At 39.8% G+C, this 16963-nt stretch overlaps 1 protein-coding gene across 1 annotated transcript in view; it reads left to right on the forward strand.

The window, feature by feature from the left end:
* The window catches only part of LOC107294402 (sodium channel protein type 2 subunit alpha-like), a 68644-nt gene that overhangs the window by 18329 nt on the left and 33352 nt on the right, over positions 1-16963 (forward strand). The window contains exons 8-15 of the mRNA XM_015823634.1: positions 552-693; positions 1121-1327; positions 2717-2998; positions 4999-5328; positions 8187-8319; positions 10639-10754; positions 11500-11673; positions 13763-14119. Coding sequence (XP_015679120.1) covers positions 552-693; positions 1121-1327; positions 2717-2998; positions 4999-5328; positions 8187-8319; positions 10639-10754; positions 11500-11673; positions 13763-14119 — 1741 coding nt within the window. The remainder of the gene's footprint in view (positions 1-551; positions 694-1120; positions 1328-2716; positions 2999-4998; positions 5329-8186; positions 8320-10638; positions 10755-11499; positions 11674-13762; positions 14120-16963) is intronic.

Consider the following 16963-nt stretch of genomic DNA (forward strand, 5'->3'; position numbering starts at 1 on the left):
TTTCATGCCTGTTGCTGGTTGGCTAACTAGCAACAGGGTCTTACCAGCCAATGGAATTGTGTGATTACAAGCCAGGGGAATCCCATAAAAGAGGGCTCCCCTGGCCCAGAGAGCCAGTCCGGATTTACTTGATGCCTTGCCAATAAACCGAGAGCTGACTGTCACTCGACTCGTGTCTTACTGCCTGCGCGATCTAACAATTTTAGTCTAAAACAAGCACTTTAAAGTGCATTTGAAGTTTCTGGTCTGATTGATGCATTTCATTTGATATATGAAGAAGTATGAAATTTGAGAGGTAATTTCTCATATTAATCCTGGATATGGGATTAGTTTAGAATTCATCAGAATATTCAAAGACGGAATTCTTCAAGAATATTTAAATAAGCCACTATAAAGTTTTTATTCTCAACTGTTCCATACAGTTTGCGTTATTACACATCTCAGTATTTCGAGGTACAAAACGCAGTTATTCCTTTACTTTTGCTTTGAGACATATTCCATATGCTTAATAGAAAGTGTAAAAACGTTCATTTCATCATCTTGTTTTATAGGCAGTGTCCAGAAGGATACATGTGTGTACCAATAGGTAGAAATCCGGACTATGGCTATACAAGCTTTGATAGCTTTAGCTGGGCTTTCTTGTCACTCTTTCGGCTGATGACTCAGGATGCCTGGGAAAACCTTTATCAACAGGTGAGAAAAATAATACTTTTAATTGTGAGACAGGACCAAAAGTTGTTTATGAAAGTGACTGAACAGAAAAATAAACCACCCTGTCATATTGAATATGTCTTGGATGAGGAAATGCTATGAATCATTCGTTAGAGAAACAGCTAAACTTCACATGCAGCATTGAAAGCCCTGATATCATTTAATGCAGCTTCCCAGTTTCATTATACCCATTTTTAAACAATGGTGATAAGAGCTGAATAGAACATGTATAAAATTCAGGGAAGATTTTTATATTGCTGAATAATAGATCCAAGACAAAAACCTTGTTTGTTCATTCCGTGTATTTAAGAGACAACATCAACAGAAGATATATAAATATAGAGAGATACACACATACTTTTAACATTTACTCATTTACTAACCTAGTAGTTCCTACTTGGTTTCCCAGACTTTGCGGGCTGCTGGCAAAGGATACATGTTCTTTTTCGTTGTGGTGATTTTCCTGGGCTCTTTCTATCTGGTCAACCTGATCTTGGCAGTAGTAGCTATGGCTTATGATGAGCAGAATCAAGCTACTATGGATGAAGCTCTGCGAAAGGAGACTGAGTATCAGCAAATGCTTGAGCATCTGAAAAGGCAACAAGAGGAAGCTCAGGTACTGGCTATTCAAGAAATATTCAAGAAAAGTAAATATAGATAAGTAGGAACTGCACAAAATCATTTCCTTTTAGAAAGACTTTTGTGAGACTCCCATGCAGCACTGCTTTTAATCTCAGAGTATTCAAGAAATCTATTGAATTTTTGAGGTATATGTTTGTAAACTAGTGCCAGATGTAATATGTTTTATAAAAACAGATTTCTATCTGGGCTCATTATGTCTTTCCTTTATCAACCATATAGAAAGCATATGAATCATATGGCATCTGTCAAATGCCAAATAACAGTTGTAGAACAGATGCAACAGCAACAAGGATGACAGGAAATTAAGGGTATTACATAGTATTATTACCCTTCATAAGGATGGGATTGGGTTTCAGAGCTTTAGAGCCAGATGGGTGCTCATGATGATAGAAAGAACGCTATTACGATATTATGTACAGAGTATGAAATACAGTACCTTGGCTTATTTAATGATACATCTAAAGTTAACACACAACACACAGGCTAGATTCTAATTCTCATTATTATATATCAGCTAAATATTTACAGGTAGTCGACTTACGGCCCCAATTGAGCCCAAAATTTCTGTTGCTAAGTGAGACATTTGTTAAGTGAGTTTTGCTCCATTTTATGACTTTCCTTGCCTTACTTGTTAAGTAAATCACAGCAGGTGTTAAGTTAGTAACATGGTTGTTAAGTGAATTTAGCTTCTCTGTTGACTTTCCTTGTCAGAAAGTTGCAAAAGGGGATCACATGACTGCAGGACACTGCAATCTTCTTAAATATGAGTCAGTTGCCAAGTGTTTGAATTTTGATCGCATGACCATGGGAATACTGTAATGGTTGTAAGTTACTCTTTTCAATGCCGTTGTATCTTTGAACGGTCACTAAATGAACTGTTGTAAGTCAAAGACTACCTGTATATCAGGCATTCTGATAAATATCAAGGGGTTCATGAACCTCAGTAGGGAAAAATTGTAATTTTATTTTAACTGAAACTTAGCTTGTGTTGATTAAATGGCTTAATAATGAAGCACATATATTGTATTCCATATTGCTGTTTTTAAATATTTTGGTATGTAGTTGAGTTTATACATTTCCTTTGTAATCTAGTATCTATTTATGTATTTGACTTTATGCATTTAAAGGCATTTTTCTAAGGAAGTATCCATAGGTGTCGCAAGACTCTCAAAGGGATCCATGAAAGAAAAAGATTAAGAGCCCCTGTTTTGGTGGGTGTTCATTTGCTAATATTTTGATACATGCATGTTTCTTTTTGCCCACTTGTATTCTTCAAGCTGTGTTCTTTTGGAGTAATAAGCACCATACTAAATAATTAAATTGTGTGAAGAGTACTTACATAGTTGATCCCTTCATATGATAGGCACTGGCAGCAGCAGCAGCTTGTAAAGATTTCAGGGATGATGGTGCTCTTGGAAGACTTTCAGAAACATCTTCAGAATTATCAAGCTCCAAAAGTGCTAAAGAAAGAAGAAACCGAAGGAAAAAAAGACGACAAAGAGAATTGTCTGTTGGAGAACCGGGAGGCAATGGCAAAATGTTTCCAAAATCAGAATCAGATAGCAGCATCAGAAGGAAAGGATTTCGATTTTCCTTGGAAGGAAATAGACTCACATATGACAACAGGGTCATTTCTCCATACCAGGTCAGATATATTGTGGTATATCTATCCAAATTGTTGCAGACGAGGGCCTGAATCACACTTTATGGCCCTCATGTAAGGAAAGTCGTATATAAACAGGTTATTTCCTTCTGGGCTTCAGGTTCTTGTCATTACTTGCAGTAACTTGAGGAACAATAGTATCTTTTTGTTATTAGAAAGCCAAACAGAAAAGAAGTGGAGGTAATAGTATGAAATTTGGGGAAAGAGGAATAGGATTTTTCTAACAAAGACAGTAGAGCAGCGGTCCCCAACCTTTTTGGCACCAGGGACCAGTTTCATGGAAGACAATTTTTCCATGGACCGTGGAGGGTGTGTGTGGTTTCACATGCTACCTAGATCCCGCAGATACACACATGAAGCTTCACTCGCTTGCGCAGCCTAGTTCCTAAAAAGCCATGGACCTCCTCAGGGGTTGGGACGCCTGCAGTAGGGTTTTCGTTGATATATTGGAAAGACAGAATGGTGCTATATCTCTGATAGCCAAATAACCTATTTAAATGTACTGTATGGACATTTTCATGACTTATTAACAAGAACTTGGTAGCACAAGGATTCTACCAGTTAAAGATTATCATCTCAATGGAACCACTAATTATAATTGAATTTTCCTTTAATGTGTAGAGCTTTATTGATAGCCCTTTGATGCAGTAAATTTTATGTGTTTGGAAGTACCTTTTAGCATTTGTTGAAATTTGGGGCGGTGGGGGAGAATAGTGCCCAAGGACATCGCTCTTGATACGTATCAAGCTATTTGACCATGTTGATTATTTCTTAAACATTCTTTTAATTTTAAAAAAATAGAACAGCTCTCATATTTCAAAGCACTATTAACCATGTTCCTAAGAAAGCCTATAAACCTCATAGAGCCATGTAGATGTTTCTAGAAAATGAAAATAGTGGTTGTTTCACAATAGTGGTTGTTTGGAAGTATGGCTATCTTCCCAAATAAGAGATAAGTTGAGATTATAGACAGTATCCTTGGAGGCAAGAGGAGGTGGTAGAAAACAATATTTGAATATTTTGAGTTTCTTTCTCATGTTTTCTACTTTGCCAAGACTTGAGTAACCTTTTTGTAATGACTTGTGGTTCTACTTCCCTATTTCTGAGTCAAACCTGCATTCCTTTATCCCAGCGGTCTCCAACCTTTCCAGCTTTGCAGACAAGCGGGAAGGGGAGGGGATGGCTCCGGGTGAGCATGCACGCAGCTCCATTTGCAGAAGCAGTAGGCATGTGTACCCACACTCGCACAAATGGAGCTGCGTGCATGCTCTTGCCCTCCCACTGTGCACGCAAGTAGAGCTACGTGCGCATCACTCTCACCCACCACCTCCTTAGCCCGGTCCTGAACAGGCCATGTCCTGGTAGTGGGCTGCAGCCCGAGAGTTGGGGACCCTGCTTTATCCCCTAGGACAGTGATGGCGAACCTTTTAGAGACCGAGTGCCCAAACTGCAACCCAAAACCCACTTATGCATCGTCAGGTGCCGGGTGGGCATGGCCAATTGGATGGGTGTGGCCCATTGGGTGGGTGTGGCCCATTGGGTGGGCGTGGCTGCGGTGATAACAGCAGACTGGGTGGGACTAAAAAGTTCAATCAATCAATTCCAACTTTGCAAGATCTTTTTTTTTCCTGCTAGAAGCTGAAATTGACTGATTGAACCTTTTTTTTTTTTTGCACATGGCGGCGGAGGCCTAAAGCGAAAAGGTTTTATAAAACCCAGCTGAAGGCCTAGGACTGGGGTGACGGCGCACGTGCCCACAGAGAGGGCTCTGAGTGCCGCCTTTGGCACCCGTGCCATAGGTTCGCCACCACTGCCCTAGGAGGTATGTCTGACCCCCATGAAATCAATTTAGAAATTTGATTGTGTCATACTTCCTAAGATCAACTGTACGTTTCCTCTCAAAGTTATTGCCTAGCTTGCTAGCTTGGATTTGTATATGATTTACGATTTTTCACTTGATGGTTCAATTTCTGTCTCCTTAGTCAATGCTGTTTCCCACAAGGCGCAATAGCAGGGCCAGCTTTTCCAGCTTCAAAGGTCCAACTACCGAAGGAGGCTCAGATGCCGATAGTGAGCACAGCACCTTTGAAGAAAATGGAAGCCGGAATGGTTCCTATTTTATTGTTCGCAGACATAGTGACCGACGCAGCAGTAACATCAGTCAGACCATGTTTCCAATGAACGGGAAGATGCAGAGCAGCGTGGACTGCAATGGGGTGGTTTCCTTGGTAGGAGGACCACCTGTGCTCCTGTCGCCTACTGGACAGCTTCTCCCAGAGGTGATAATAGATAAAGCAACTACCGATGACAGTGTAAGGAAGATTTAAGTAGCGTAGGCATGATGGGCCTCCAGAATGGAATCCAAATCGTGAATGCCTCTGCATCTTGGAAATGCTTTCAATATTGCCTCTTTCCGGGCTTTAAAACCGAGCTACACAAAAATAAATGGTCTGACTTCTGCTGCATGTATTTGCAAACACATACACACGACGTGATTTAAAGGAAAATAAGATTAAATTAGCAAAATTAAATCCAAAAGTATTGACATATTTATATTTAATTTATGCTTAGCAAATACCTTCTTCTTTGTTCCTTTACCTTTGCTTTGCTCCTGCTCATCCTTGCCTAAAAGATCCATTATGTACTTTGTTTCTAGATATGTCCACGTGGACCTTAGAGCCTCTCCCAAAACAGCTGTTAATGTGATTCTTAATGTACAAAAAGGGTGAAATTCCACTAACTTTATTTGTTAGAAGTAAACTTTCCTTGATCTTACCTATTTATCCTGGTCTCCTACTTTTGGGAATGCAACCCTTGCCACACAGTGTGGTAGGAGCTGTAGGGGACAAAGTGGTTAGAATGCAATATTGCAGGCTAACTCTGCCCACAGTCTGTAGTTCGATCCTAACAGGCTCAAGGTTTACTCAGCCTTCCATCCTTTCGAGGTCGGTAAAATGAGAACCCAGATTGTTGAGGGCAATATGCTGACCCTGTAAACCACTCACGAGAGTGCTGTAAAGCACTATGTAAGTCTAAGTGTTATTTCTGGTGCTATTGCTACTCAGTCCCCCAAATTGTGCACCCCTACGTACTCTCTTCCATTGCCACACCTGTTCCTATCTCTTTTTAATTCTCCCACGGGTGTCTGTCTCATTGCCTTTCCTTAACAAGAAGGCACTTCTATCACAATAGAATGTGAAGTATTCCATGCTCTGGCTACAAGGCCAGCATTCTTCCATGCTCTGTGGCACTACAGCCTAGTAAGGCTACTTCCTGAGGCAGCAGGTCTCCTAGAAACCAGCTTTGCAAAAAAAAAAAAAAGGCACAAAGGAAAGCAATAAATCTTGCCTACACTGAGCCTGTATACTGGAATGTCCATGGTTTTTTTTTGTGTGTTTATAGACATAAACTTGTGTGGAGCTGCAAAAATTTACACTTAGGTAATATGATTGGATGGAGACCATTGTGGGCAGAATGGAGGGTGAAATCTACCTGGCTTACTATCCTGCCATCCATGCCAGGATCAGGACCTTAATTTTGTTCTCTGTGAAAGAACCATTTTGTACTCAAGGGTATGTTCTAAGATTAACATCCCCCTCATTAACAAGCCAAGATTTTCTTCACTATATGGTCCTCCAACTGTATAAAAACTCATTCCCCGATTGTAAAAAGGGGTGCAATCACATTTACCCACATATTATGTTTGCAGCTCCATACAGTATCTTCCTGGTTTCTGGTTGGCATGCTGAAGTTCAGTTAAGTCATGTTTTTATTTCTAGGCTGATTTAGTGGCAAAAGAGCATATAACAAGGTGTACCTGGGATAAATTTGTTATTAATTTTTTAAACAATTGTCTAGAATGGATTGAAGGCCTGGAGGAGCACTGGCTCAAAAACATAAAGCTGTTTGCTAAAATGACTTCTGTTGCATGACCTAATTTTTCTTTCTGGACCCCCATGTGAAAGGTGTCAGGTTATCTAAACATAAAACTAATTCTTCTAATCTCTAGTATGAATTTTCATGCTTAAACGAATATTCACGATCATTTCAATTCATGTTGCAGTTCTACAGAAAATATGACTCATATTCACCAGTACATAGAAGACAATGGGACTAAGTCAATGGGATAGTAATGACATAGTGTTGAGGGAGGCCACCATTTTCTGGACTTTTTTCCCTTATTGGGCAGTATTTTAACTTTTTTCACTTTCTTTTCTTAATATTTGTGTATGTGCCACCAGCACCCCATGTATTTCTAAAGACCTAAACCTACATTACATTATACGTTTTGTATATACTCCATTTCAAAATAGCAGGAAACTATGCCAACAGATTCTACTTGCACCAAAGAGGATCTACAAAACTAAATTTAAAAATGTGCTGCCTGAGACTATAGATTGACTCCTGCTAAAGCAGTGGTTCTCAACCTGTGGGTCGGGACCCCATTTGGGATCGATCGACCATTTCATGGGGGTCGCCAAGCAAGGCTGTCCGCCATTTTTTTGTCCGCCATTTTTCCCCTTTTCCGGCGGGTGCCTTACCTCCCTTGGGCTGGGCCAGCTGGTGGTCGGCCTGCTCCGTCTCTGCTGCTTGCCAGCTACGCCTCGGCCGGCGCAGGGGGCGGAACCACGCATGTGCGGTGCTCCCGGGCAGGGAAAGTCCTCGACTTACGACTGGTTGGGTAGTCCTCGACTTACGACCGGTTTAGTCCTCGACTTACAACCGGTTTAGTCCTCGACTTACGACCGGTTTAGTCCTCGGCTTACGACCGGTTGGGGTCGCGGCATTAAAAAGGTTGAGAACCACTGTGCTAAAGTCTGGGTCAAGAACCTAATCCATAATCCTGATCCAAGTGTGATTTGGGGAAACCTGAAATGTAGTTTCAATTATTATAGACGAGAACTTCAAAATAACATAACAAGATTTGCATGAGAGCCCTCAAGAGCTCCTGAGATGCAAGATGGCCTGTTGCAGAGGTGCAGGGTTAGTTGGTTACATGTACAAGCATAAAATACAATCTACTGTTGACATATATTTAAGCTTAAGAAATATGGAAAGATTCAGGTGCATGTGCAGTAGCATGAAATTCTTGAAGTTATTCGTTGGGTTATATTTCCAGTATATATCTCTATAATCATCTTGATAATTTAGTCTTCTTACTTCACCATAGAGTAATGCTTCTGAGATGGAAAGCAAAAAGAGACGGTCCAGTTCTTTTCAGATATCGATGGATTTGCTAGAAGACCCCACCATAAGGCAAAGAGCAATGAGCATAGCAAGCATTATCACAAACACGATGGAAGGTAGGTCCCTGCATATAGTTGTGTGCCTAATACAGGAAATCTGCTATGAAACTTTGATTTACTTCTCTGTTACGTATACGGAGAGCTTTAAAAAGCTAATAAGGCGCTAATCAAGAAAAAAAACTGCTTTATTAGGCTTTGCAGAGATTTGGAATCAATCAGTTAGAACATGTAATTCAAGATGTGCATAACACCTATAAAACTTTAAAACACTCTCCATTTTCTTGGAGAGTGGGTCTTTGTGGTTCTGCTGAAGTGCCATCATTGGAAAAGGTGTATCTGGCTTTACCAGTGTTTCTCAACCTTGACAATTTTAAGGCATGTGGACTTCAACTCCCAGAATTCCACAGCCAGCAATGCTGGCTGTGGAATTCTGGGAGTTGAAGTCCACATGCCTTAAAATTGTCAAGGTTGAGAAACACTGCTTTAGGTGTTCCTAGCTGGTGCGACAGATTTTAGGTGGAAGCAATTAAGAAATGAAAATGGAATGATGGTAGCACTTGGTAGATGACAGAGAAACACATTCATTGCTTCATGCTTGCATAATCACAGGAAAAATGCTGATTTGGACCATTCAAGATCTAATGTGTCGAACAATTCACTTGGGCAGGCCTACAATCTCATGTTTCTCAAGGTAGCATTTTTTTTCTTAATGGTATATTTTATAGTTTAAACTTTATTTATTTATTTATAATATGCTACCCACCAATAAAGTAACTCTGGGCGGCTTAACAAAATGATAAGCAGTTAAAATTGGTAATGTCAAGTGCCGGGGAAATCAGGAGATTCAGGCAGTTCAAAAGATTTATTACAAGCTTAAGCTCTCTACAAGAATCTGGTCTACTAACAGTCAAGGGAAATTAGAGGGAGTTAAGAAAGGCATTCAAGGTGGGCTGGACTTAGATCTCCTGTGGGCTCGCAGGGACTCATGAATGATGAAGCATTTGACCCCTCTCTCCGGATCAACCTGGTCATCTCCTACAGGTAAGACTTAAATAAGAACTAAAACCAAGAAGATGGATAGTATGGAAGTGAAGTCCTTTCTCTTAAATATACTGATAATCTGCCTATTTAAAAAATTAGTATGCCAGATGTGTTTTTAGAAAATGATTTTTTCAAGTACTAGAATAAACCGTGACAGCCTTAATTAACACCTAATTTTGATTTAGGTGTCTTGTTATAGTAAGGAAACAGAGGGTGGAACAAATTCTACATACTTTTTTGAATTGAAGTTATATTTAGATCAATGGACTCTCAGAGGAGAGCTCTACCCCATTGTCCTCTTATATGGCTGCAGCTGAGCAATGGGGTGCAGGTTATAGAGTCCTCATTTGGGACAGGATGGTTCCATCATTTTTCCAGTCATCATACACAAGATGATGCAGGATATTTTTTGATACAGTTTTGGGTTGTGCCTGTTCCTGTTGAAAAAGGCTCTATTCACAAGTCACTGACACAAAGTCACGCCCTGGTCTTCTCCTGGGTGGACTACTATAATAAGTTCTACATGGGGCTGCTGTTGAAGAGTATCTGAAAACTTCAACTGGTGCAAAATATGGTGGCCTAGGCAGTTATGTGTGCCCGTAGAATGGCACGTGTCACATCTTTACTCTGCAAGTTTCATTGGTACCAGTTTGCTTCCGGATCCAATTCAAGATATTGTTTTTGACCTTTAAAGCTCTTCATGGCATGGGGCCAGCCTGTTTGAAGGATCACCTACACACAGTTACATCTGCCCTCTGTGAAAAGAGTTTTATTTGATGTGACCCAGGAGGTAACTTTTTCCACTGTGGTGCCCGTTCTGTGGACCACCATCCCTATCCCCCCACCTTCGAGGTGAGATTGTCCCCATCCTTGATATCCTTCCAGATATCCCTCAAAACATGACTGCTTAAGGACCTGAAAGAAATGGTCATCTAAAAAGATGGCTGCATTGTTTTAACAGCGTTTTTTCTCTATTTAATAAATAATAATATTGCTTGATGTATTTTTAATTGTAATTGTTTTAATATTTTGATTGTACAGTAGTTTTTTAGTGTGCACTACCTACAGTTGCTTTTCTGTGTAATGGCAATAAATAAATAAAATGTCCAGCACTTCATTCTTTGCCTTACCGACTGTTAAATATTTGTGAAATAGGTTTGTCCTTTTAAATATTTTAAGTATTTGAAATGTGCTGTAGCAGAAAATTAAATTAAGAAAATTCATATAAATGAATCTGCAAATCAGATTTTCGGGAAGTTGTTGTTTTCTGATGAGTGTAAATTATGAAATTAGTATAAGGTGGGTTTTTTGTTTGTTTGTTTTCAATTTCTTCAGAACTTGAAGAATCAAGACAGAAATGTCCGCCATGCTGGTATAAGTTTGCCCACAGTTACTTGATTTGGAATTGTTCTGATAATTGGTTACAAATAAAGAGAATTCTTCATTTAATTGTCTACCTAGGTAAACAACTAGAACCTTAATGATAGACGTAATAAAATTTATGAGATAAGTACTCGTACCTTGTAATAGGTTAACTACTAAGGAAGTCATCATAAGAATTTTTACCTTTAGACCATTCAGTTTAAATATAATTTCTTAAAATATTAAGTATTTGGACGATTTGAGATTCCTTCGAAAGGTTTTTACTTAGATTCTAAACTTTTTGAAAATATAAATCTGAGTCAGACATTAGTCCCTTTTTAGCAGGAATCATCAGTATAGCAAATAATATTGTTTTTTCCACAATGATATTAAAATCCTTCCCGAGATTAAATCTGGAGTCTATTTTATGGAAAATGTGTATTTTCCATGGCCCTATTCCTTCTTTTCAGAATTATAGCTCCAATCTTAGGACTATAGAGGGAATGCTGTTTGACTGAGAATTCTGGAAGTTGAAGTCCCACATATCTAGAACTATTTTTGTATGATTGAAAGTTGTTAATTCATGTTGTTTTCAACAAACCTTTCCATGGTTCATGACCTGCCTTATGGTGTAAGTTCTCCTGTACTTCAGCTCTTTTAAAATTATGTCAAGCCGTGTATTTCCTCAGTTGGAGCTGGAGCACAAATGACGTTTAAACATTTGTTTTTGTCACTGTATTTCAAGTATTGTTTCTTGAGTTGTATGCTTACAAACAACAAAATAATACATGATATTTTCATGGGAATAACTAACTGATTGCATTCTACATTTAGGTTTTCACTGGAATCTTCACTGCAGAGATGGTCCTCAAAATAATTGCCATGGATCCTTATTATTATTTCCAAGAAGGCTGGAATATTTTTGATAGCATCATTGTAACCCTCAGTTTAATGGAGCTGGGTCTTCAAGAAGTGGATGGATTGTCAGTCTTAAGATCTTTCAGACTGGTAAATATCAGACCTGCAGGGGGATTTTTTTTTTCAGCACAGCTGCAATTTTCCTTAGGATAAAAATCCTATGTGGATTATGGACTCGGTGGATCTAGCATATTGTACAGATATCTGCAGATTAGTTCACTCAAGCAGGAAGACATATAATATCTCTGGAATTGATAGACTCCATTTATCCTATCTGGAGATTGTTATAACAGAGCAGAAGTTTTACATTAGAAAAGCCAAACTAGGATTTTAGAACCTACCAGGATCTTCATTAGAGGTTTTGCAAACACTTGGATGGAATATCCATGTGTATAATTATTTTCTTAGAGAGAAACGGGCTGATTTGACGCATTGTCATTACATATATAGTCTGCTGGGTTCTGATTAGGGGAGAATGAAAACTCCCTGTTTGGGATGTGCATTTTGGAGGAAGCAACCCCTCCCCCCCAAAAAATCCACTTCATCTGGAATAAATTGAAAATACTGGAGGGATCTACAGTTCCGTTTTCTCCAAAGAAAGCATTTTAGCCATTCTTAACTAGAATAGAAAACCTATGTGGAATACCTAAAGTTGAGAGAGATGACTATTCTATTTCCAATATTAATAGCATCTACCTACATAGTATGTAACAATAGAGAACATAAGCAATCTCTGTGATAGGCAGGTGTTTGGTATAGGAAGGGCAGATTAAAAGGAAGCAGAATTAGAAGCTTTATATTTCCTGGAAAGAACTAAGGATCCCTGAGGAATCAGAAATTTCTAGGCCCTTCTGGAATTGATTACAGCCTGGATTTCACAAGCATTCAGAATGATTAGCAGCAAGCCCCTTCAAATATAAAGCTGTCAAGTTTATGGCTTTTTCCTATACACAAACATGGAGGGGAGGGAGAGGGAGGGAGGGGGAGAGAGAGCGCTATGTGTTTTCCTCTCATCCTTGAGACGGAAAGAAAACATACCCGTTCATTGTCCCCACAGCGTTCATAAGATACCTCCAAAACAAAGCTAGAAAAATTGCTACATTCGCATGACAGGACAGTGGTTTGTGATACTAGGGAGAAGCACAGAAGTAAGGGCAGAAGCCAGACAGGAGAAGCAGGGAGGTTGAAACAACCCTTTCTATCTCAGATTTCCTGCTCTTATTGCCAGCAGCAGCTGAGGATAATGGAAGTAATGGCAACTTTCTGAAATTGCTATTAGAAACTTATGAAAGAAAGATAGTTTAGGTTGTTGAGACGTTCTGTTGTCTCCAACAGCCAAAGCAAGCCCCATGGCCAAATGGGAGGGGCAAACCTCATGGCCAAATGGGAGGGGCATTCCTGCAGTGGTCCTTCAAGCCACTGACCTGCTCAGAGTGACCTGCAAGGGAGATGATGTGTTTCCCAGAGGAATCCTGATGGATCATCTTGATCTGACTTCAGCCTTGATTCAGCAGCAGGCTGGCTCTACAATGGAGATTCCATGGTGAGGGCATATCCTCAACAAAAGGTTTAACATCCATTTTGATGCCGTGGTGAGAAAGGTCTATGGATGAGGCCTTTGTTTTCCCTCCAAAAATTGCTACTGGTAAAGAAAGAATATTGGATGATTTGGGTTTTTTTTTAAAAAGCATTAATATGTTTTCTCAGTTTGTGCTAGCAATTAGTTGCACATCAACAATCAAAAAAGCAAGGAGCCTAATGAAAACTGGAACATGAACATGTATGAAAGAAGTCTATGTTTTCAGAGCTGTTTTTTTTTTCAATTTGGAATTTTTTTCTTTATTTTGAGTTTAGTTTGGTGAAATGGGGTTCACTTTTATGGTGACATAGAAGCAGAGTTCTGTATTTGTTGCTTTGGAAAAATAGATTGGAGAATTTTAAGAGAGACAATAACAACAACAAAAACTCACTGCTGAAAATTGACAAGTTTTGCAATCTGAGAGGGTTTGCGGTGTTATAAATAGGTACCGGAGGAGTGAAAATAATTCACAGGCTACAAGTTTACAGTTAATAGTCTGTCCCGATGGCTCTCCGCATTTTAGCCAGCCTGTACCAATTCTTCATTTATATAAATGATATAAATTTCTCTTACATATGAATTCTTCATTACTGTTTTCAGCTTCGAGTGTTCAAACTGGCAAAGTCTTGGCCAACTCTAAACATGCTAATAAAGATCATTGGGAACTCAGTTGGAGCTTTAGGAAACTTGACCTTGGTGCTAGCTATCATTGTCTTCATATTTGCTGTGGTTGGTATGCAGCTGTTTGGTAAAAACTATGACAGTTGTAAATGCAAAATTTCAGAAGACTGCACACTTCCACGCTGGCACATGAATGACTTTTTCCACTCATTCTTGATCGTGTTCCGAGTTCTTTGTGGAGAATGGATAGAAACCATGTGGGACTGTATGGAGGTTGCAGGTCAAGCCCTTTGCCTGACAGTCTTCATGATGGTGATGGTGATTGGAAATCTGGTGGTAAGTATCTATGGAGATTCTCTGTTATTCAGGTCTTGGTTGTCCCAAAGGTCCTTTCCAAAGGGAGATGGGCTTTCTTTGTTTTTTCCTTGAAGACGTTTTGCTTCTCATCCAAAAAGCTTCTTCAGAACTGCAAAACCAATCTTCAAGGAAAAAAAACAAAGAAAGTCTAGTTGCCTTTTGAAAAGCACCTTTGGGACTGGTGGTAAGTATATGTAGACACTATTGTAGTAATGGCGAACCTTTTAAAGACCGAGTGCCCAAACTGCAACCCAAAACCCACTTATTTTTCGCCGGGTGCCCACTAGGTGGGCATGGCTGTGGTGGTCATAGCAGACTGGGTGGGTGTGGCCAAGGTGGGCATGGTCACCTTGATGTTGCTTGTGGGGAGGGACCCCTCTGGGGACTGGGCAGGGTTGGGGGAGATCCGGAGGGTCTCTGGCAGATGAGGCGGTGGGCAGGAGGCTCGTCCTGCGGGGTGAGGCGAGGCAAGGGGAGGCAGGGCAGGGGTGCCATTGTCGCAGGGCAAGGCGAGGCAGGGGCTGGGGTGGCTGCTGCCTGACACATCGGCACCCACACTTAGAGGCCAGCGAGCGCATGGGGGCTGACAGTGTCCGTCAGCAGCCACAGCCTGCTGGCCCCTCAACCAGTGCACTCTGGGGCTCTGCAGCCCACCAGCAGCAGTTCAGAGAAGCCGACAGCTGAGGAGGCGATGCAGTGGGTCGTGTCCAGGAAAAGGAGAGCATGCGAGGCCAGGAGGGATGGGACGGAGGGGAGGGAAACCAGCCGTGCTGGGATGCATCCGGCCACGTGGGACCTCGGTGAGTTAGCAGGCGCCTGGTTGAAGAGGGACGGTTGCCATCTCTGGGGCATGGCGCGCGTGCCCACAGAGAGAGCTCTGAGTGCCGCCTCTGGCACGCGTGCCATAGGTTCGCCACCATTGCACTATTGTATACAGCTGTTACGGGATTGTTTCTACTATGTTGTCTGATACTATACAGCTTTTACTGTTGATGAGGTCAGTTAATTAGTTTTGTTCAGAAAACTGCTGTTGCACATTCCCACCAAAATTTAGACTCCGTGGAAGCCACTAAGAGTGTTCTTTTAAAATATCTTTTGTATAATCAGAAAGTTATAAGGAATTTCAAAGATCCCTGTATTTGGTTTTTTTTTCCCCTGTTGGTATAATGAATCTTTTTTATCTTAATATTAGCTTCAAATCTTCCAAAACATCAGATTTTCTTCTAAAACATCAAGATTCCATTTGACATAAATTTTGGGAGACTTTCACTATAACCAGTTGAGACCTGTTGTGCAGCACAATGCCTGCATGTGCTCCAAATTAGTAAAATACCCTAGAAGTAAAAAACTCTTTCATGCCTGGCTTTTTATGGTTTATTCTCTTGATCTATGATGATGGTTGTTGGCATAGATAAAGAAATGCATGCTCACCAGAGAAATAGGTGAAAAAGGAAATAGTCGATGTCAAAGGTCTCCTATGCATGTAATTTTTTAGTAGAGCAGTGGGTACCAAAGCTTGTGGTGACCATGAAGCATCAATATTTTCTAATTAAAGACACTAACTTCTTTAAGAAGAAATAGAGCATATACCTGTATGTGTGTATAATTATCCTTCTGCAGTTCTCCATCTATCCCAAGTTCTCACCTCTGGACTATTTCAGATAGTCATTTAATTAAAACTTTTTAGTGTACTTTAATTTCATTTTTACCAGTTTTCTAAGACTATTGCAAAAAGCATTCAGAATTTACAACACCAGCCTAATGGTCATGCAAAATACTTTAGTGACTGTATCTTAGAGAGTTAAAGCTGTTTCCTGTTTCAAACTATATTATGGATAATATACTAGTACCACAGACATTCCATGCCCATTATATAGGCAGATAGAGTTTAAAAATCACTGAGGTGGTTGTTTATGATGATATCTTCTGCAACTTTAGATAGCTGTCAGAGACTTAAAGTGCTGTGATGGGTACAGTGTTGATTCTGACATAATGCTAAACTTAAAAGTCTATGCAACTCAAATTCAAATATTGCACCTTAGATTTCCTCTATCGTAATTGCAAAAATATGATGGGCAATCTTGTTTCTGTTTCAAGTAACTAAATTATATAAGGGTGTAAGTTTATACATATGTTGTAAATAGCATATTTAAATGTGTGTCATGCATGTGTACGCTTTTGAGAGCAAGCAACAAAATTTCATTTTTAATGTGTGCCAATGTGCCCACAGTAAAAAAAATGACAATAAAGGTTATCTTTATCTTACACCTTTATAGGCTTCACAAACAAGGCAAGGATATTTTATTACTTGCCTGATTAAAACATAGTAAAATATTACTACTTTACTATGTTTTAACCATCCGCAGTTTACAGTACAGAAATAATTTAGTACAGCCATCAAGTTAGCTAATGTAATTAATTTCAACAGGAAGGGAAACTTGTGATCTCAGATAAGAAAGTGTGCAGATGTTTTAGAAATTACATTGGTTCAAAAAGTCACCTATGGGAGAGAGAAATTCCCAGCTTATCTAGCTTGGACCCTAGCAGGTCTGTATTTTAGTTATTTGTTTGTGTTGCTTCTGTCCTTTTCATCACACAGATTTTCCTTGCTTTTTTTCTACAGGTTAATTTGTTATTTTTCAACTACTATAACATTCCATTCTATCTTCAAAAACAGTGCTGATGTGATGTTATCAACCAGCCAACTTACATCCTATTATACAAATGTTTTTTTTTAAATGGAATCAGCTTCCTATTCTGGCTAAAGTCTCTCTCTCTCTCTCTCTCTCTCTCTCTCTCTCTCTCTCTCTCTCTCTCTCTCTC

The sequence above is a fragment of the Protobothrops mucrosquamatus genome, unplaced genomic scaffold (assembly GCF_001527695.2).
Source record: "Protobothrops mucrosquamatus isolate PMUCROS unplaced genomic scaffold, P.Mucros_1.0 scaffold1933, whole genome shotgun sequence".
NCBI lineage: Eukaryota > Metazoa > Chordata > Lepidosauria > Squamata > Viperidae > Protobothrops > Protobothrops mucrosquamatus.